The following is a 22,438-nucleotide window of genomic DNA, read 5'->3' on the forward strand; positions in this document are numbered from 1 at the left end:
TTTATTGCCCATCCCTAATTGTCCTTGAGAAGGTGGTGGTGAGCCGCCTTCTTGAACCATTGCAGTCCGTGTGGTGAAGGTTCTCCCACAATGCTGTTAGGAAGGGAGTTCCAGGATTTTGACCCAGCGACGATGAAAGAACGGCGATATATTTGCAAGTCGGGATGGTGTGAGACTTGGAGGGGAACGTGCAGGTGGTGTTGTTCCCATGTGCCTGCTGCTCTAGTCCTTCTAGGTGGTACAGGTCGCGGGTTTGGGAGGTGCTGTCGAAGAAGCCTTGGCGAGTTGCTGCAGTGCATCCTGTGGATGGTACACATTGCAGCCACAGTGCGCCGGTGGTGAAGGGAGTGAATGGTTAGCGTGGTGGATGGGGTGCCAATCAAGTGGGCTGATTTGTCCTGGATCGTGTCGAATTTCTTGAGTCTTGTTGGAGCTTCACTCATCCAAGCAAGTGGAGAGTATTCCGTCACATTCCTGACTTGTGCCTTGTAGATGGTGGAAAGGCTTTGGGGAGTCAGGAGGTGAGTCACTCGCCATAGAATACCCAGCCTCTGACCTGCTCTTGTAGCCACAGTATTTATATGGCTGGTCCAGTTAAGTTTCTGGTCAATGGTGACCCCCAGGATGTTGATGGTGGGGGATTCGGCGATGGTAATGCCATTGAATGTCAAGGGGAGGTGGTTAGACTCTCTCTTGTTGGAGATGGTCATTTCCTGGCACTTGTCTGGTGCGAATGTTACTTGCCACTTATCAGCCCAAGCCTGAATGTTGTCCAGGTCTTGCTGCATGCGGGCACGGACTGCTTCATTATCTGAGGGGTTGCAAATGGAACTGAACACTGTGCAATCATCAGCGAACATCCCCATTTCTGACCTTATGATGGAGGGAAGGTCATTGATGAAGCAGTTGAAGATGGTTGGGCCTAGGACACTGCCCTGAGGAACTCCTGCAGCAATGTCCTGGGGCTGAGATGATTGGCCTCCAACAACCACTACCATCTTCCTTTGTGCTAGGTATGACTCCAGCCATGGAGAGTTTTCCCCCTGATTCCCATTTACTTCAATTTTACGAGGGCTCCTTGGTGCCACACTCGGTCAAATGCGGCCTTAATGTCAAGGGCAGTCACTCTCACCTCACCTCTGGAATTCAGCTCTTTTGTCCATATTTGGACCAAGACTGTAATGAGGTCTGGAGCCGAGTGGTCTTGGCGGAACCCAAACTGAGCATCAGTGAGCAGGTTATTCGTGAGTAAGTGCCGCTTGATAGCACTGTCGACGACACCTTCCATCACTTTGCTGATGATTGAGAGTAGACTGATGGGGCGGTAATTGGCCGGATTGGATTTGTCCTGCTTTTTGTGGACAGGACATACCTGGGCAATTTTCCACATGGTCGGTAAATGTCAGTGTTGTAGCTGCACTGGAACAGCTTGGCTTGAGGCGCAGCTAGTTCTGGAGCACAAGTCTTCAGCACTACAACTGGGATGTTGTTGGGGCCCGTGGTCTTTGCTGTATCCAGTGCATTCAGCCATTTCTTGATATTATGTGGAGTGAATCGAATTGGCTGAAGACTGGCTTCTGTGATGGTGGGGATATCGGGAGGAGGCAAGTCCACAAGTAGAGCTCTTGCCTTTTATGGGTATGTACAGGTCTTGTATTCTACCAGATACTTTTTTGAACACCTCCCACTGTTCATCCGTACTTTTATCCATTTATAGATCTGCCCAGTCAATTCCTACCTTATTCCTCCAAAGTCAGCCTTACCTAAATTTAAAACCTCGGTTCGTGACTCTCCCTTCTCCCTCTCAAACCTAATAGCGAATTCAGTCATATTATGGTCACTTAGTTAGATGTTCCCTCACCGTTAGATTATTGACTTGTTCAGGCTCATCACACATTACTAAATCTAATACGGCCTGTTCTCTTGTTGGTTGAAGAACATATTGTTCCAGAAAAATGTTCCGAATACACTGAAGAAATTCACTGTCTTTGGCACTTGATCTGTTCTGTTCCCCCCTGTCTATGTGAGTAGTAAAGTCTCCCATTATAACTACTCTGTTTTCGCAACAGGCTTTTCTGATCTCCATGTTTATGTTCCACTGCTTTATCACTGCTATCTGGAGGTCTAGAAACCACTCCCACCAAAGTCTTCTATCCTTTTTTATTCCTCAATTCCACACATAACGTTTTCTCACCCTTACTGATATCCCCTCTTTCTAATCCTGTAATAGTGTCCCTTATCAATATGGCTACTCCTCCTCTTTTTCCAATTTCCAATCCTCTTTGTAGCCAGTTCTCAGTGATGCCCACTACGTCACACCCGGTTAGCTGAATTTACACTTCTAATTCACTTGTTTTATTTCTTATGCTACGTGCATTAGTGTGTAGAACTTTTAATTTGTCAATAGACCCTGTCCTGCCCTTACGTCCTAATGTTGTTTTTAACACATATTTTAACTTATCACATTCCTTGTTTTTCGTCACTTCTGTTGTATTTTGATCAATTATTTTGTTATTATTTCCTACATTTTTGATGAACCGGAAGTATTTCTATTACCTTTAACACTATTGATGACCTGGACTTCTCTCTCTTCCCTTTTTTTAACCTTTAGGTTATCTTTATTTCTGTCTGAACCCTCCCCCCCTCCACATTATTGGTTTAAAATCCTTTCTACAGCTCTATTTATCCTTTTCAGCTAGGATCTTGGTTCAGGTGAAGCCCCTCCCAGGGGTACAACTCCTTCCTGTCCCAGAACTGGTGCCAGTCTTTCCCACATCAGTCCTTTAGCCATGTGTTAACTTTCCCAATCTGTTTGTTCCTATGTCAATTGGCACTATGCCAATGTGGCTGAGTTAAGATTATTACCCTCAAGGTCCCGCCTTTTAATTTAACTCCTATCTCCTGGTACTCCCTCAGCAGGATTTGCTCCCTTTTCTTCCCTATGTCCTGACATAGTCCACGACAACTGGACCTACCCCCTCCCTTTCCAAATTCCTTTCCAGCTGCATGGAGATATCCCTTACCCTGGCACCAGGTAGGCAACACATCCTTTGGGACTCTCGATCATGGCTGCAGAGGATGCTATATATTCCCCATATTATTGAATCCCCTGTAACTATTATGTTTCTATTCTGGTCCTCCCGCCTTTAGACAGCCCTCTGTCCCTTAGTCTGCATTGTGGCTGCTCTCCCCGCAGCCTTACCCCTCATCCTCACGGGTATCAAGTACATTGGGGTAAATTTTAACCTCCAAGATTGGGTGAGTTGGGGGCGGGTGGGCAGTGAACATTGTTGATTTTGGGAGTGGGACCGAATCCCGGCTCCAACCTGCCGACTTCCGGGTTTGACCCAGACGCATCTGGGTGCGTGGGCACTTCTGAAACCCACAAGTCCCATCGGCATTTAAAGCCGGCGGGCCGATATTTAAAGGTTCAATTAATGCCGTTGAAGCAGTTAAGGGGATTACATTTTTATGCATTCAGCCAGACAAACGATTTTAGCTTTTCTTAACATGTCTCCCGTGACCACTAAAAGACGCCATGGAAACAGAGGCGAGTTGCAGCCGGCAGCCATTTGGACATTTAAACCAGTGATTGACACATGTGAAGAAAAGGTGAGTTTTTGCAGCAGGGCAATCAGTTCTCTCAGACAAGCCTTTAGCTGGGAGTTCTTTGTGTTCAGACTGAGATTTCTTTGTTCACACTCAGAATTCTTATGTTCACACATATTTACCTACATTTTGGACCCCCTCAAACTGACACCACCAGGATGGGGGGCACAATGGATTTATTCAGCGGTACATCTGAGGCGGAGGCACATCACCAGGCACGGTGTGCAGTTCTGGGAGTTGCAGCTCCAAAAGACAGACGTGCAACACGAGGACCTGCAGAAGAGCAGAGAGGGGAAGAACAGATGGGCCGAGATCGCAGGAGGCACTACCCTCGTGATAGGGTCTACAGGCAGAGGCTGAGCCAGCTGGACCTCTCTGAGGAGCAGTGCCTGCGAAGACTCAGGTTGAGTGGCCAGGTGGTCGCAGACATCTGCCCCCTCCTTCATGCAGAGCAGCTCCCAGAGTAGCCACGCATTTCCTGTCACAGTTAAAGTCACCACTGCCCTCAATTTATTCACCACCGGGACCTTCCAGGGCACCACCGGTGACATCGTCAGGATCTCTCAGTTGTCTGAACATAAGTGTATACAACAGGTCACAGATGGCTTGTTTTCCAGGGCATCCGACTATGTTAACTTTCCCATCAACAACATCAGCCTTAAAAGGGCAGTGGGTTTCCAATCTATGGCTGGCTTCCCTCGGGTACAGGGCGCAATTGATTGAAAACACGTATCTATACGAGGACCTCCACCTGAGCCAGGACTGTTCATCAACTGAAAGGCATATCACTCCATCAATACGCAGCTGGTGTGGACCACCGGAGGAGGTTTCTGCAGGTGTGTGCCAAATTCCCTCGCAGCTGCCGTGATTCATTCATTTTGCGCGAATCCAACATCCCAGCCCTCTTCCACGCACAAAACAGACTTAAGGGCTGGCTCCTTGGAGACCTAGCTCATGACACCTGTGAGAAACTCCACCAGTGAGGCACAGCAGTGGTAAAATGACCGTCACACCACCACCAGGTCTGTCATAGAGCAAGCCATAGGAATGCTCAAGATGCGCTTCAGGTGCTTTGATTGATCTGGGGGAGCCCTTCAGTACTCACCAGTGAAAGTGTGTAGAATAATATTGGTGTGTTGCGTCCTGCACAACATCGCTCAACAGAGTGGGTTACAGGTTGATGAGGTCCCATGCACTCATGAAGCATCTGCGCCTGCGATCAACATTGAAGAAGACAAGGATGAAGAGGAGGAGGAGAACGATGGGCTACCCATTGGCAGAGCTGCGGCACACCTGGCTGCTCGTGATGCCAGAGAGTCACTCATATTTGATAGATTCTCATAAGGAGATCTGCAAAGTGAAGATAGTCAAGTACTCAGACCACCTGGAACCACCACCAACACCAACACCAGCCCCCCTTCCCCACCTCTGTTTGCATAAAACGGTCCTACAACCACAAATATACCCATTGTAAACGCACCCCATGGGTGATATCAAGACTCACCGTTCATGATGAGCGATGTGCAAAGGCGCCTTCACAAAAGGGACTCAAGAATGGGCAAGACATGGCAGTGGTGGTGAAAATTATAACATTTAATGTGCAGGTAAGAAAAAACAATTATAAATGAAAAACGTGACATTCTATCAGACACCCTTTGCACACCCTTGGTGATTACAAAACCTACGCCTTCCTCTTCCTAGCACTACTACATGGTGCATCCCCTGTGGCTTCAGCAGAGGTCGTGGCAGGTTGCTCAGGTCCCTGCCTGGACTGCTGAGATGCTGTAGGCCTACACCCTCTGGGTTTTGGAGCCCGTGAGGGCCCTCCAAAGACTGCTCCACCTGCACCTGTGCAGGGGCAGACTCGGCCATCTGGAGAGGAGGCAGCATTGCGAGCACTGGTTGAGAGGGGGGCAACGGGTGAGACATGGGAACGCTTTGAGTGGAATCCCCACTTCCAAGTCCCCCTGGAATCCCCACTTCCAAGTCCCCCTGGAATCCCCACTTCCAAGTCCCCCTGGAATCCCCACTTCCAAGTCCCCCTTCGCCATCATCCCAGGGCCATGTCACTCCTACCACCCTGCTGGAGAACAGTTTGGAGGACATGTGTGATGCCTTTTGAGGCCGCTGCTAATGTATCTGCCTGCCTGTTTAAGGCGGCAGAATGTTGTTCACCCTGAGTCCTCACGGCCATTGTCAGGGCCTGAATGGACTCATTTGTGAGCCGTGCTTGAAGCTCCATGGAGGCTGCCATTCTCTTCATCTCAGACATTCCCGCACTTACCTGCGCCACTAGTCCACTAATGCTGGAGATGGGCTCCTCCATCCTCTCCGCTAATGTGGAGACTGAGCTTGGCAAGTTGCAAAGGTGCATCAGTCTCTCGATCATTCTCCTTTTAAAGGATGGCCCCCGGGGTTCAGCATCTGCGTCCGGCTGAGCAGAGCCTGGAGAGGAGTGCTCCCACCGACGCGGACTCTCCACCGCTGCCCCTGCCACCAGTGTCTGCTCGTGCTCACTTGTGTGTGGTGACTCACCAGGTGACAACTCAACTAACTGACTACTAGGACCCACCGAGGTGTGAGTATCTGCGCTGGTGCATGGCTCACTACAATGCGACAGTGCACCCTCAGAGGCAAGGTGCTCCTCTGAGGAATCGTCCTCGACCATGTCAACGGCCTGCTCAGCACTTCTTGAAGGCCCTGGAAGAGAACATACAGCAATATTAAGAATCATTGCAGAAGTGATGTTGCGATGAGCATTAGTGGATTGGTGGCCCAGATAAGTGCGGGAATGTTTGCAATGGAGAGAATGGCAGCCTCCATTGAGCTTCAAGCATGGCTCACAAATGAGTCCATTCAGGCCCTGAGGTGTGCAACAGGTCAATCGTTGATAACATCAATTCATGTTGTGTGTGAGAGATGTTAAAGTTCTGTTACCAGACATTTACAGGGTGCCAGTCTCGGCATCTCCGACGGTCAAACATTCCTTCTGCTGGCTTAGTTCCAATGCCTCCTCCTCCACCTCTGTCAGGGCCACTATTTGTGGTGGCCCCCCTCCAGTCCGACTCCTCTGCCATGCATTTTGCGCTCTCTTCTACAAGAGGAGAAAGAACAGATGGGTGAGTGAGGGTGATGGGGTCACCCAATGGATGCATTGCTTTGAGTGAGGCTGCCCATGAAAGTGATGCATCAGAGAGAATCAGACAGATTCATCACATCGCATCAGGACTGGAGTGAGTGGGAGTGGTGGGTTCACAAATGGGGAGATGAGGAAGTGCACAGAAAGTGAAGGTAAGTTGATAATAAGACTTAAGTGGGTGTGAGGAGTGATGTGATGGAGTGGGCTTGGAAAGACAGAACGAGGGGGGGCGTTGATGTGCACCACAGGATGTATGTGAATCAGTAACTGTACTCACTTTTCCTGACCTGGTTAGGTCATTAAATCGCTTCCTGCCCTGTACCCAAAACCTGGGCACCGCGCTCCTGCTGCTGACCTGTTCTGCCAGCTCCAGCCACACCTTCTTGGTGGCAGAAGCAGGTTTCCTCCTCCTGTCACCTGGGTATAACACCTCCCTCCTGCTTCTCACAGCAGCTAGTAGTATCTCAAGGGAGGTGTCCGAGAACCTGGGTGCTGCCTTTCTTCTATGTCCTTCCATTCTGCTTTTTACTCCTTTCTCCTTCAAAATCATTTGTTGCATGGCCCTTTAAATAGTGGGCTTTAAACGCATCATGCGGGTGCGCAGTCCGCCCACTGAGGAGCTTGAGGACGCAAAACCCAAAGTAGAATTAACTGCCTTCAATTGAGCCGTGATCGCTCTCCCACCTGCTTATTGACCCTCTCCCCCCCCCCCCCTTAGAAATCCCGCCTCATTATTAAAATTTACCCCATTGTACCTGTTAGACAGGACCAGTGTCTGCGGGACCTCCTCCTCTATCTCCCATCGGCTCCCCTTACCCCGCTGACTGACACTCACACTACCTGCTTCCTGCACCTGTGCTTTCCTCTGAAGTGTGACTGTACTCTGGAGAAAATGATTCAGAAATTCCTCCCCCTCCCTTATGTGTTGGAATGTCTCGAACTCGTACTCCAGCTCAATGACTCGAAGCTGGAATATCTCAAGGCAGAGACGTTTCCTGCAGATGTGGTGGTCCAGGTCAGTCCTGTTATCGACAAACTCCCACAAATCACAGTCCCGACTCATCGCCTGCGCTGCCATTTCTAGTATTTATTTATTTATTAGTAGTAATTTAATTCTAGATATAGCTTAACTGGACCAGCCACATAAATACTGTGGCTAAAAGAGCAGGTTAGAGGCTGGGTATTCTGCAGCGAGTGACTCACCTCCTGACTCCCCAAAGCCTTTCCACCATCTACAAGGCACAAGTCAGGAGTGTGATAGAATACTCTCCACTTGCCTGGATGAGTGCAGATCCAACAACACTCAAGAAGCTCGACACCATCCAGGACAAAGCAGCTCACTTGATTGATACTCCATCCACCACCCAAAACATTCACTCCCTTCACCACCGGTGCACCGTGGCTGCAGTGTGTACCATCTACAGGATGCACTGCAGCAACTCGCCAAGGCTTCTTTGACAGCATCTCCCAAACCCACAACCTCGACCACCTAGAAGGACAAGGGCAGCAGGCACATGGGAACATCACCACCTGCACGTTCCCCTCCAAGTCACACACCATCCCGACTTGGAAATATATCACCGTTCCTTCATCATCGCTGGGTCAAAATCCTGGAACTCCCTTCCTAACAGAACTGCGGGAGAACCTTCACCACTCGGTCTGCAGCGGTTCAAGAAGGCGGCTCACCACCACCTTCTCAAGGGCAATTAGGGATGGGCAATAAATGCTGGCCATGCCAGTGATGCCCACATCCCATGAACGAATAAAAAAAAGTAGAATTACTGTAGATCGAGATTATATTTAGAGGGATTCAGCTTGATTTTAGATTATTTTGTAATTAATTAGTCTTGTTTTTTGTTTACGTACTTATTTATTTAATTAATTATTTAAATTTGAAAGATTAGTTTATAGTTGAAATTAGATTGTGTAAAGTAAATTCGATATTTCTCCTTATCTTAAATTCCTCGGGTTCCGTTGCTCCTTTCACTCTGCGATGAATTTGAGGTCACTTTTCATGTCACTTATTCAGATTTTTCTCCTGTTTGTTTAGGTCACACCTTGCCGCACTCTCTTTATACTCTGGGTCTCCGCTCTCACCGTGCTCTCTTTATACTCTGGGTCTCCGCTCTTACCGTGCTCTCTTTATACTCTGGGTCTCCGCTCTCACCGTGCTCTCTTTATACTCTGGGTCTCCGCTCTCACCGTGCTCTCTTTATACTCCGGGTCTCCGCTCTCACCGTGCTCTCTTTATACTCCGGGTCTCCGCTCTCACCGTGCTCTCTTTATACTCTGGGTCTCCGCTCTCACCGTGCTCTCTTTATACTCTGGGTCTCCGCTCTCACCGTGCTCTCTTTATACTCTGGGTCTCCGCTCTCACCGTGCTCTCTTTATACTCCGGGTCTCCGCTCTCACCGTGCTCTCTTTATACTCCGGGTCTCCGCTCTCACCGTGCTCTCTTTATACTCTGGGTCTCCGCTCTCACCGTGCTCTCTTTATACTCTGGGTCTCCGCTCTCACTGTGCTCTCTTTATACTCTGGGTCTCCGCTCTCACCGTGCTCTCTTTATACTCTGGGTCTCCGCTCTCACCGTGCTCTCTTTATACTCTGGGTCTCCGCTCTCACCGTGCTCTCTTTATACTCTGGGTCTCCGCTCTCACCGTGCTCTCTTTATACTCTGGGTCTCTGCTCTCACCGTGCTCCCTTTATACTCTGGGTCTCTGCTCTCACCGTGCTCCCTTTATACTCTGGGTCTCTGCTCTCTCTGTGCTCCATTTATACTCTGGGTCTCCACTCTCACCGTGCTCTCTTTATACTCTGGGTCTCTGCTCTCACTGTGCTCTCTTTATACTCTGGGTCTCCGCTCTCACCGTGCTCTCTTTATACTCTGGGTCTCCGCTCTCACCGTGCTCTCTTTATACTCTGGGTCTCCCCTCTCACCGTGCTCTCTTTATACTCTGGGTCTCCGCTCTCACCGTGCTCTCTTTATACTCTGGGTCTCCGCTCTCACCGTGCTCTCTTTATACTCTGGGTCTCCGCTCTCACCGTGCTCTCTTTATACTCTGGGTCTCCGCTCTCACCGTGCTCTCTTTATACTCTGGGTCTCTGCTCTCACCGTGCTCCCTTTATACTCTGGGTCTCTGCTCTCACTGTGCTCTCTTTATACTCTGGGTCTCCGCTCTCACCGTGCTCTCTTTATACTCTGGGTCTCCGCTCTCACCGTGCTCTCTTTATACTCTGGGTCTCCCCTTTCACCGTGCTCTCTTTATACTCTGGGTCTCCGCTCTCACCGTGCTCTCTTTATACTCTGGGTCCCCGCTCTCACTGCGTTCTCTCTAATCCCTGGGTCCCCACTCTCACCGTGCTCCCTTTGTACTCTGGGTCTCCATTCTCACCGCATCCTCTTTATGCTCTTGGTCTCCGCTCTCACGGTGCTCCCTTTATTCTCTGGGTCTCTGTGCTCTCTTTATACACTGGGTCTCCACTCTCACCGCACTCTCTTTATGCTCTTGGTCTCCGCTCTCACCGCACTCTTTTTATACTCTGGGTTTATACTGTCTCATCCCTTTATACTGTTGGGTCACTCACTCCACGCTCTCATTATACTGTTGGGTCACTCATTCCATGCTCTTATTATACTGTTGGGTCACTCGCTCCGCGCTCTCATATTACTGTTGGTTCCCCACTCGCTCCGCGCTCTCATATTACTGTTGGGTCACTCGCTCCGCGCTCTCATTATGCTGTTGGGTCACTCGCTCCGCGCTCTCATATTACTGTTGGTTCCCCACTCGCTCCGCGCTCTCATTATACTGTTGGGTCACTCGCTCCGCGCTCTCATTATACTGTTGGTTCCCCACTCGCTCCGCGCTCTCATATTACTGTTGGGTCACTCTTCTCAGCGCTCTCATTGTGCTGTTGGGTCACTCGCTCCGCGCTCTCATTATACTGTTGGGTCACTCGCTCCGCGCTCTCATTATACTGTTAGGTCACTCGCTCCGCGCTCTCATTATACTGTTGGGTCTTCACTTGCTCAACGCTCTCATTATACTGTTGGGTCACTCTTCTCCGCGCTCTCATATTACTGTTGGGTCACTCGCTCCGCGCTCTCATTATACTGTTGGGTCACTCGCTCCGCGCTCTCATTCTACTGTTGGGTCACTCGCTCCGCGCTCTCATTCTACTGTTGGGTCACTCGCTCCGCGCTCTCATTCTACTGTTGGGTCACTCGCTCCGCGCTCTCATTCTACTGTTGGGTCACTCTTCTCCGCGCTCTCATTATGCTGTTGGGTCACTCTTCTCCGCGCTCTCATATTACTGTTGGGTCACTCGCTCCGCGCTCTCATTATACTGTTGGGTCACTCGCTCCGCGCTCTCATTCTACTGTTGGGTCACTCGCTCCGCGCTCTCATTCTACTGTTGGGTCACTCTTCTCCGCGCTCTCATTATGCTGTTGGGTCACTCTTCTCCGCGCTCTCATATTACTGTTGGGTCACTCGCTCCGCGCTCTCATTATACTGTTGGGTCACTCGCTCCGCGCTCTCATTCTACTGTTGGGTCACTCGCTCCGCGCTCTCATATTACTGTTGGGTCACTCGCTCCACGCTCTCATTATACTGTTGGGTCACTCGCTCCGCGCTCTCATTATACTGTTGGGTCACTCGCTCCGCGCTCTCATTCTACTGTTGGGTCACTCGCTCCGTGCTCTCATTCTACTGTTGGGTCACTCGCTCCACGCTCTCATTATACTGTTGGGTCACTCGCTCCGCGCTCTCATTATACTGTTGGGTCACTCGCTCCGCGCTCTCATTCTACTGTTGGGTCACTCGCTCCGCGCTCTCATTCTACTGTTGGGTCACTCGCTCCGCGCTCTCATATTACTGTTGGGTCACTCGCTCCACGCTCTCATTATACTGTTGGGTCACTCGCTCCGCGCTCTCATTATACTGTTGGGTCACTCGCTCCGCGCTCTCATTCTACTGTTGGGTCACTCGCTCCGCGCTCTCATTCTACTGTTGGGTCACTCGCTCCGCGCTCTCATTCTACTGTTGGGTCACTCGCTCCGCGCTCTCATTCTACTGTTGGGTCACTCGCTCCGTGCTCTCATTCTACTGTTGGGTCACTCGCTCCGCGCTCTCATTCTACTGTTGGGTCACTCGCTCCGCGCTCTCATTCTACTGTTGGGTCACTCGCTCCGCGCTCTCATTATGCTGTTGGGTCACTCGCTCCGCGCTCTCATTATACTGTTGGGTCACTCGCTCCGCGCTCTCATTATACTGTTGGGTCACTCGCTCCGCGCTCTCATTCTACTGTTGGGTCACTCGCTCCGCGCTCTCATTATACTGTTGGGTCACTCGCTCCGCGCTCTCATTATACTGTTGGGTCACTCGCTCCGCGTTCTCATTATACTGTTGGGTCACTCGCTCCGCGCTCTCATTATACTGTTGGGTCACTCGCTCCGCGCTCTCATTATACTGTTGGGTCTTCACTTGCTCAGCGCTCCCTTTGTACTCTCGGGTCTTCGCTCTCTCCGTGCTCCCTTTATACTCTCGAGCCTCTGCACTCACCGCGCTCTCCCTATATGCCTCTATAAGTTTTAGCTGTGGCTCAGTGGTAGTACGCTGGCCTCTGAGTCAGGAATTTGTTGGTTCAAGTCCCACTCCAGAGACTTAAGCACAAAATTGAGGCTGACACTCCAGTGCAGTAATGAGGGAGTGCTGCATTGTCGGAGGTGCTGTCTTTCTGCTGAGATGTTAAACCAGATGTCTGCCTTATCTGGTGGCAGTAAAAAATCTCATGGCACTATTTGAAGAAGAGCAGGGGAGATCTCCCCGGGGTCCTGGCAATATTTTAACTTAAACCAACATCACTAAAAAAACAGATTATCTGGTCATTATCACATTCCTGTTTGTGGGACCGGGCTGTGCAAATGGCTGCCGCGTTTCCCTACATTACAAAAGTGACTACAATTCGAAAGTACTCATTGGCTGTAAAGCACATTGAGATGTCCTGAGGCCCTGAAAGGCGCTATATAAATGCAAGTCTTTTCTTTCATCCTGTGAATATCCATATTAAGTTAGCTCCTTGGCTTTTTACTGAATGATTATTTCTGCACCAGCTGAATGCAAAGCATGTTATAGAATGAGTACAGCTGGGCGGATCAGATGGAGACGAGGTAGTAATTGTCCTTTAATTCCACCTTCAAAGGAGCATCTCTGCTGATTTTTTTTTCACTTCTGACACCATTCTAGCCAAGTGTGAAATTGCAACTTTAGTGCAAAATTAGAGGCAATTTTGTGTTGTGGGCAATATGCCCTGTGGCACTAGGTTGTGACTATGCAAATCCAGAGCATGTAGGACTCTTGCAGCCAACAGGGAGAGGAAATGTGAAAAGGCAATCCACTGCATCACCTCCATTCCTCATATTCTCTAATTACATCAATTTAGAATGAAACTCGAAATCTCATTATTGGTTTGACAATGATGATTGAGTTGTGTACATTGGGATCTCAGTAACCAGGAGATGGCTGTAACAATGTACATGCAGAGAACGCAGAGATAGGAATGGCTGTCCTGCAGTAAGGAGCATCTAAGTGAGCTGACAGAACCTACACCAGGCTCTCGTCTCTCTCTCTCTCACGTCACTCTCTCTCTCAATCTCTCTCACACTCTCTCTCTCACTCTGTCTTTGCAACGGTTTCAGATCTACCAAAATATCCGCAAACCAGACGAGAGGTTTTGGAACCACGTCTCCATTTGTTTGACGCAAGGGGGTGGAATCCGTGGGCCCATTGACGAGCGCAGTAACAACGGTACGTGGGTCAGCTAATATCACACACTTTTATCTCTGATGAACAGGGCCACCTTTAGTTAAAATTTAAGTCTCAACTGGAAATGGCCCAAATTGGGCAATTTGAAAAGTATTAATGAATTGAAAAAATAAAAGAAAATGTTGTCTAATTGTGTGTGAAGTGATGCATTTTGGAAGGAAAAATGAGGAGAGGCAATATAATCTAAATGGTATAATTTTAAAGGGAGTGCAGGAACAGAGAAACCTGGGGGTTCACACACACAAATCTTTGAAGGTGACAGGACAAGTTGATAAGGCTGTTAAAAAAGCATATGGGATCCTGGGCTTTATAAATAGAGGCGTAGAATGCAAAAGTAAGGAAGTTATGATAAACCTTTATAAATCACTGGTTAGGCCTCAGCTGGAGTATTGTGGCCACTTTTGGGCACCACACTTTAGGAAGGATGTCAAGGCCTTGGAGAAGGTGCAGAGGAAATTTACCAGAATGGTCCCAGGGATGAGGGATTTCAGTTATGTGGAGAGACAAGAGAAGCTGGGATTGTTCTCCTTAGAACAGAGAAGGTTAAGGGGAAATTTAATAGAGGTGTTCAAAATTATCAACGGTTTTGATAGAGTAAATAGGGAGAAACTGTTTCTACTGGCAGAAAAGGTTGGTAACCAGAAGACACAGATTAAAGATAATTGGCAATAAATCCAGTGGCGAAATGAGAAGCATTTTTTTTTATGCAGCGTGTTGTTACGATCTGGAATGCACAGCCTGAAAGGGTGGTGGAAGCAGATTCAATAGTGACTTTCAAATGAGAATTAGATAAATACTTGAAAAGGAGAAATTCTCAGGGCTATGGTGCACCTAATGACTGCCGGCAGAATGTTAAGTAGGGAAATTATGATATTAATCAGTGTGCAACGCTGATTTGAAGCAGCTGTGCCATTTTGGAACTCCCCGCTCCAGCCAACGCACTGTCCTAAACTCACACATCTGAACAGGAGTTAAAGGGCATGAAGGACCCCCCCCACCAGCGAGCGCTATTTAAAGGGAGCATACAGGAGGTAAAGGTTAGATGCAGGATTAGTTATTCTGGCTGCTGGTACAATTGTGGTTGTTTGTCGAAGTTTCCTATACTTGGAGAAAGTTGCAATGTTCTATAGAGAGTGGTCTGGCTGGTCGTGCAGTACTGTTAGTGGCATTTAAAATAGTGTGTTGACCAAAGTTGCTTCCAGACATGGGTGGCCTGTTAGGGCTTCCTCTGGGAATTGAACATGACTGGGAGCATGCAGAGAGGTCATGCAGAGCAGGACAAGCTGCTAGAAGAGGGAGAAGGAGGAGGAGGTGCAGGGCACTCAGTAGGAGGTCAAATCCAACGAGGGTCTTCAGGGACCAATTCTCTTACCTCAACTCTTAGATGACCAGTGCATCTGATGGCTACGGTTCACAAAAGAGGTCGTGACTGAGATTTGTCAACTGCTGCAGGCCCAGAGCAGGGCAAGGATATCATTGCCTGTGGTTGTCAAGGTAACCGTGGTGCTTAATTTTTACGGCTCTGGCTCCTTTCAGGCTGCTGCTGGCGACATAAGCAACGTCTCGCAGTTTGTAGCGTACTGCTGTATAAGGAAGGTCACTAAGGCTCTGCATGCACTCAGAAACAGATTCAGCACATTCCCTCTTGACAGAGACAAGCAGAATGAGCAATGAGAATGGGTGGTGGAAGGCTGCTGACCTTCAATTGAGGAGAGTGCAGATGGCCTTGGAGCACAACCTTGAGCAGCTCTGGGCTGGGAGGGCCTGGCTGCAGACTGCACCATCTCGGCCTGGGCTGCAGCGGTCTGGCCTGGCTGGCTGACAGGCAACAGCAAGGGCACTGGCGGAGTGGCAGGGGTGGGAGCAGGAACGCTGTCATCCTGAGAGAGGACAGCAGGTTTGTCTTCCATGGCGCCACTGCCACTCTCCCGGGGCGGTGCCTCAGCAATCCTGGTGATCTGCTGGAGAACGGATTGCTGGACTGCTGTGATGCCCTGGAAGCCCCGTTCCACAGTGGAACCCAGAGCCTCGATAGCAGCAGTCTGAGCTGCAAATGCAGCAGTCAGACCTTGGATGGCAGATGTTTGTGCTGCAATAGAAGCTGTGACATCGGTCATCAGACGCTGCATCATGGTGGGTTCCACAGATGTGCTGATGGAGGTGACCACCCATTCCACGTTGGAAAGGATGGGCTCCAAGTTCTGCACAAAGCCCAAGTTGGAGCTGGATTCCTCCATGCCCCTTGACATTGTGCGCAGGCTTTCTGGCAGGCTTTCTAGTGCACCAACATAAGAACATAAGAAATAGGAGCAGGAGTAGGCCATACGGCCGCTTGAGCCTGCTCTGCCATTCAGTCAGATCATGGCTGATCTTTGACCTCAACTCCACTTTCCCGCCCGATCCCCATATCCCTTGATTCCCCTAGAGTCCAAAAATCTATCTGTCTCAGCCTTGAATATACTCAATGACTCAGCATCCACAGCCTTCTGGGATAGAGAATTCCATAGATTCACAACCCTCTGAGTGAAGAAATTCTTCCTCATCTCAGTCTTGAATGGCCGACCCCATATCCTGCAACTATGCCCTCTAGTTCTAGAATCTTTAGCCAGGGGAATCAATCTCTCAGCATCTACCTTGTCAAGCCCCCTCATAATCTTCCCACCAAAGTGAATAACCTCACATTTCCCCACATTATACTCTACCTGCCATCTTCTTGCCCACTCACTTAATCCATCGATATCACTTTGCCGACTCTTTGTATCCTCCTCACAGCTTAACTTTCCCACCTAGCTTTGTATCGTCAGCAAATTTGGAGACATTACACTCAGTCCCTTCATCTAAGTTATTCATATAGATCGTAAATAGCTGAGGCCCAAGCACTGATCCTTGTGGCACCCCAGCCTGCCAACCTGAGAATGACCCATTTATCCCTACTCTCTTTTCTCTATTTTAACTAACCCTCTATCCATGCTAATATATTACTCAAGATTTGGTGTACGCCTTCTTCTGTAGCCTAGCCCATCGAAGTCATCACCTGACTCCTCTGCAGCAGAACTAGTGAGTGACCTTGCCCTCCGGTGAGCTGGGACCTGGGGTATCCATTCCCCTCACCCTGGCTCCTGCGCACTTGTGTTCGATGCCTCACCACATGCAGATCCCTCCTCTATCCTAGCCTCTGAAGTACATGAAATGTCAGTATCTGAGCTGGTGGCTGCGAGTGGGAGATCAAGTGATGGTGTGTCTACATCATCACTGTCATCTTCCTCTGCCTCCTCTGACTGTGCCAGTTCCAGTTCTTGGGTAGCTGAAATGACAAAGGGACATGGGGTGAGTTGTGGTTCAGGGAGAGGAGAAAGTAAGACATGCGTGCTTACATCATCTGCAGAACATGAGTCAGAAAAGATTGTGGGCTGAGGGAGAAGTGGGAAGAGAGGAGGAGGATTAGATATGGAGAGACCCTCATCATCGATCCCTCCAGCACCGCCAATGGCCACGGCCTCAGCGACGGCCCTTCCAATGATAGACAGCACCGTCTCCCCCATGGGGGTGAGAACTTGTAGATGTGCCTGTCCTCCTCCAGGTCTTTCTTGCTGCCTGCTGTTATACGCCACCTTCTCCTGCAAGAAAGAGGGAAGTGTGTCAGTGAGAGTCCTGCAAGATGTTTGGGTGATGTGGCTGTCATGGTTGAATAGCTGTCATTGTGTGTGACCTGTGAATTGTGGGTGTGCGGTTTTCAAGAGTGGTACTATGAGGATGAGATGCAGCATCTAATTTGAAGAGTTGCGTACTGATTGAAAGAGTTTGTTGGTATGCGGGTGATGAGGGGTGTAGTGCGTGGAGCAGTGGATGAGACTAGTGGTGCAGTTGGCAGGATATGCCACGTGACAGTTGAACTCACTCACCTTAACCACTCGTGTCAAATCATTGAACTTCTTCCTGCACTGACTCCATGTGCGTGGTGCGATGCTCCTGGCATTGACCTCATGCGCGACTTCCTCCCACTGCCTCTTCAGCATATGTCTGGAGGGCCTCCTGCCCCCCCCCCCCCCGTGGATAAAGGATGTCCTTCCGTGCGTCCACCTCTTGCACCAAGGCCTCTAGTGCGTCATCCGAGAACCTTGTTGCTCGCTTCTCTCGCAGGCCTAGCCATTCTTCAGTATATTCCAGAACAGAGTTAGTTGCCACACCAATTCTAGGTCTCCCTGCAACCACAGTGCACCTCCCCTTTAAGAGGTGCAGGCTGCCTTTAAGTAGTGCTTGCCACTCCCGCTCTCGGGGTCTCCTGCTGGTGTGTGCAGCCAATCAACAGCACAGGTAGTGCTGGCTGCACGCAGCAATCATTGCAATCACCAGGCAGCATGAATGTTACGTGCTGCCTGCATCTCAAAGACCGGGCATGGGTTATTCGTGCACTGCGATCCCAGGGCACATTTTCAGGGGTTAATCAATTTAAACTCCTAAGATTCTCTGAATTCAAGTCGTGAATATCCTTGAGCTTTATGGAGATTGAAGAGTTGGGTATTTGGTATGAAGGAGAAGAGCAAGCCTCTTATCAATGGAGGAGATGTGGGAGTTCTACTTGAGAAAGTGAGGCCAAGAATGTTAACATGAAGAATGAGAATGGGTGGAACCACTGAAAGTAAGAGCTCAGCTGTTGGTTGGACTTTAAAGAGTCAAGAAAACACTGTGTAATTGAATGGGTAGGACTACTCAGGACTGAAGGAGAGGGTCTGATTGTGGAGGACGATGGTAAGGGGCAGATATTAAATAAATATTTTGTATCGGCTTTTTACAAATGATGGTGGAAAGTGTATTAAGAGGAGGATAAAGAACAGTTCTTAGGGATAATTGCAGGAAAGAAATTAGTTCTGAAAACATAACAACTTAAGATGGATAAGTCACGGCCCTGATGGAACATACCTGGGCTGTTGAAAGAAGACAGGAGATAGCAGAAACTCTGGCCACAATTTCTCAATCCTCCTTAAATATACAGATTGCGCCATTGGACTAGAGAGTAGTTAATATATCGTCAGTTTAATAAAGTAGAGAAGGACAGACCAGGGAATTATAGTCCAGTTAGTCTAACATCAGCTGTCACAAACTCTTAGAATCCGCAATTTGAGATAAAATTAGTGAGCATTTAGAGATGCATGTGTTAATCAATGACAACTAGTAGAAGAGGCTGGTTAGAATAATGAAGACATTTGGTAAAAGAGGAAATGTAGCAGCACGGATAGAAAGTTTGTTCATGGACAGGAAACAGACTTAGGGTAAATGGGTGTTGCTCAGATTAGAGCAGAGTTAGAAATGAGGTACCCCAGGGATCAGTAACTTGCCCACTTCATATGTATTGATAATTTGGACTTGGGTGTGGGGAACACAGTTTCAAAACTTGCTGATGACAAAGGTAAGGGTTTGGTAAACAGTGAGGAGGACTTAAGGAAGACATAGAGAGTTCACTCAGAGGGTTGTGAATTTCACTCAGAGGGTTGTGAGCCTTTAGAATTCTCTATCCCAGAGGATTGTGGATGCTGAGCCATTGAATATATTCAAGACTGAGATTGATAGATTTTTGGACACTAGGAGAATCAAGGGATATGGGAATCGGGCAGGAAAGTGGAGTTGAGGTTGAAGATCAGCCATGATCTTATTGAATGGAGGAGCAGGCTCGAGGGGCCGTGAGGCCTACTCCTGCTCCTATTTCTTATGTTCTTAAATAGATTTTTGGTTTTTTACACTCCTGTGAAATGCACGTTTCACTATGTTAAAAGCACTCTATAAATGTAAGTTGTTGTAGAATGGGCAAACAGGTGGTCGATGCACTTTAATGTGGATAAGTGTGAGGTAATATATTTTGCAACAAAAAATAAGGAATGGGAGAATGCACTCAATGGAAAGACAGGGAAGGGTGCAGATGAACAGAAAGGCCTCATGGTTCAAATACATAATTCCCTGAAAGTGAGAGTGCAGGTAGATAAAACCCTAAAAAGGGCAACAGCATTTTGATTTTTTATAATTCGAATACAAGAGTAAAGAGGTAATGATAAATTTGTACAAAACATCGGTTAGGCCACAGTTAGATTACTGTGTGCAGTTTTGTGCATCCCATTATAGAAAGGACATTAAAGCCACAGAGAGCGTAGAGTGTAGATTCACCAGGATGATGTCAGGGCTGGGAGTCTATAGTTATGAGGAGAGACTTGAGATACTGGGACTATTCCCATTGGAGCAGAGAAGGCTAAGAGGGAATTTAATAATGTGGTTTTAAATTATGCAGTTTTGAACAGGGAAAGATCATTTCCTCTGGTTGGGGAGTCATCAATTTAGAATAATTACTGAGAGAACGAGGAGAGAGGTTGGGAGAAATTTCTTTACACAGAGTGTTGGTGGTTCATGGAATATTTTGCCAGAGAGAGTGATTGCCACAGGCAGAGACCACGGCATCTTTTAAAAGAAAACTGGATAAATATTTGAAGCCGAGAAAACTAAATAGATGGACTGGAAATATAAATTCTCCAGTTTGAGACACACAAACTCAACTGAATGAATGTAAAAAGGTGAAAGAGGGAGGAGAGGGGAGGGTCATCTGTGATTAAAATGGTCGATTGCAATCAAATTAAAAAATTGCTTCATCTTTTTTCCCTACACACAGGAACGATACTAGTAGAAAATATTTTAAGTGTTTTACCGTTTGGAAGTACGATTGATCTGCTTGAGGTCCGAGGTTCAACATTAAAAGCAGCTTTTGAACATTCTGTCAGACGATATGGGCAGAACACAGGGGAGTTCCTGCAGGTGTCTGGTAAGGTCATTCCCCACTGCTGAACATGGCACCATCCTACAAGCCAATTGTTGCTGAAATAGGAGAGTCGGTCTCTTCTGTGGCAATAAAACACTTCAGCAACAATTCATACCACTTTTGACACTGTTGCTTGTTGATTTAAGATCATAAAGGAGACGTACTCGTCAGTGGGGATTGTGGATGTGCAAATGTGTAACTATGGAGCAATTTTAACTTACTGAAATCGTAACAATTTAACGCCTGTGTTAAATTGTTTATGCACTTGACCTACCACAGGGTCGTAGGTCAAGTGCATAAAGCATTTGTACATGAACTTCACTGATTAGAATTTCTATCCTAAAAGGTTTATTTTATTACGATAATGTCACGTTAATCAAGGTGGGAAAAGGTTGTCTGTGAGTGAAACTAGAAAGTGACAGATAAATCAAAGGTTTATTTTAGAACTGGGGCCAACTGTTTCCAACGAGGCTTGAGATGAACTCCAAGGCATTGTCATTCCTTTGCTGTTTAACAATTCTTAATGCTGGTCCGCAGAAGAAACTGCTATTTCCTGTTGCGTTTAGAAACCAATTTGATTGGTGTATTTAACTGAGTATTAATATCTTACTGGCCACTTTTAGTATCTTAGGACATTGACCCTCCCCCCAATATAGTCACTGTCCACAGTGATTAGAAATGCCAAATTTCAGGGTCACCTCAGGTCAGACTGGCAGGGCTGGCAACATACACTCAGGGCAATGCCAATGTCACTCTTAGTCAAATGACACAAGAATGGCCCATTGTTGACTCTCTGATTTCACACCCTCCTTTGATGAGGTATCTAGTCTACACTTAGCTTGTGATGGGGGGGGGGAAGGGAAGGGAGGTTATAAGAGGCAACAATGGCTCCCAAATGGGCACCAACTGATTTGTCTGCACAGGAAGTCCAAACAGTACTTGAGTGCCCCACACCAGCACATTGGGCCGATGTTAAGTGCCTCCGCCTGGCATAAACAGGGCAGCTGTGGCCTGAAAATGGCATCAGGTCACTTACCACCCCATTTATGCAGGCACTCCAACCGCTGCCATCTTGGGTAGGGTCCTGAGAAGGGCGGCAGTGAACCTGCCTGTTTCAGGTGGGAGGCCATTTATAATATGTAAATTGACCTACATAGGACCTTGATTACAATTTTGAGGTCCAAATGGGCAGAAGATGGTCACTGATGCTCCGCCCATTTGTATCAACATTGAGCGGCCTAACCAGCGGTCCTCACAGGGATGGCTGCAGACCGCTCCAGAAATGGCCGAAGATGTTTTTAACTTTTATGTTTGTGCGGCTGGGAGGCGCAGGTGTGCTGTTCCTGGACCCACAAAAATACTCTGGCACACTACCAGCCCTCCCAGGGATCATCTCCTCCTCCTCCGCCCCACCCCCAGGCTCCGACTGTTGGCTGGCTCCGTGTCGGAGACGGCTGATTTCCCGCCCATCCCAACCAGCGAGCTTCCTCGAAGGTGCAGCTCGGCGCCACGCGGCTCGTTGGCACCGTGCAAATGGGACCCGGGCTTCGACAAGGTGGTAAACAGGGGTGGGGGAAGGGGTGGACCAGGCAAGGGTGGGGGCAGGTCGGAGGGGAGGGGGAAGGGGCGGGGAAGGCAAGAGTGGGGGCAGGAGAGGGGAGGGGGAAGGGGATGGGGGTTGAGCACAATCTGCCTGCCGACTGCCCATGTGTGCCTAAAATGATTGTTTGTAATGTTAATTCTCTCCCTGCTGCCAAGTCTGATGTAATGAATTTTCCCAGGTGTCCATGTGGTATTCGACCTGAGTCGAAACTCGGGACACAGAGTGGCCAAGCTGGATGTTCTGTGCTCAGACTGCCGTGTGCCACACTATGAACCACTCGATGAATCCAAAGTTTACAAAATCGTTACCAACTCCTACATCGCTGGAGGTGGAGACGGGTTCACTATGTTGAAGAACGAAAGCCTGAAACACGACACTGGTAAACACACATTTTAAATCGATGTTCAATCCAGCAGCTATTTACTGCCAATGTTTATATGAAATATGAAATATATCCTTTAATA

General features: G+C 48.4%; 1 protein-coding gene across 1 annotated transcript in view; it reads left to right on the plus strand.

Moving 5' to 3' along the window:
• Positions 1-22,438, plus strand: part of LOC137324642 (5'-nucleotidase-like) — a 101,122-nt gene that overhangs the window by 74,970 nt on the left and 3,714 nt on the right. Inside the window, exons 6-8 of the mRNA XM_067989185.1 lie at positions 13,446-13,554; positions 20,225-20,374; positions 22,153-22,353. Coding sequence (XP_067845286.1) covers positions 13,446-13,554; positions 20,225-20,374; positions 22,153-22,353 — 460 coding nt within the window. The remainder of the gene's footprint in view (positions 1-13,445; positions 13,555-20,224; positions 20,375-22,152; positions 22,354-22,438) is intronic.

The sequence above is a fragment of the Heptranchias perlo genome, chromosome 8, assembly GCF_035084215.1.
Source record: "Heptranchias perlo isolate sHepPer1 chromosome 8, sHepPer1.hap1, whole genome shotgun sequence".
In the NCBI taxonomy this organism is placed as follows: Eukaryota; Metazoa; Chordata; class Chondrichthyes; order Hexanchiformes; family Hexanchidae; genus Heptranchias; species Heptranchias perlo.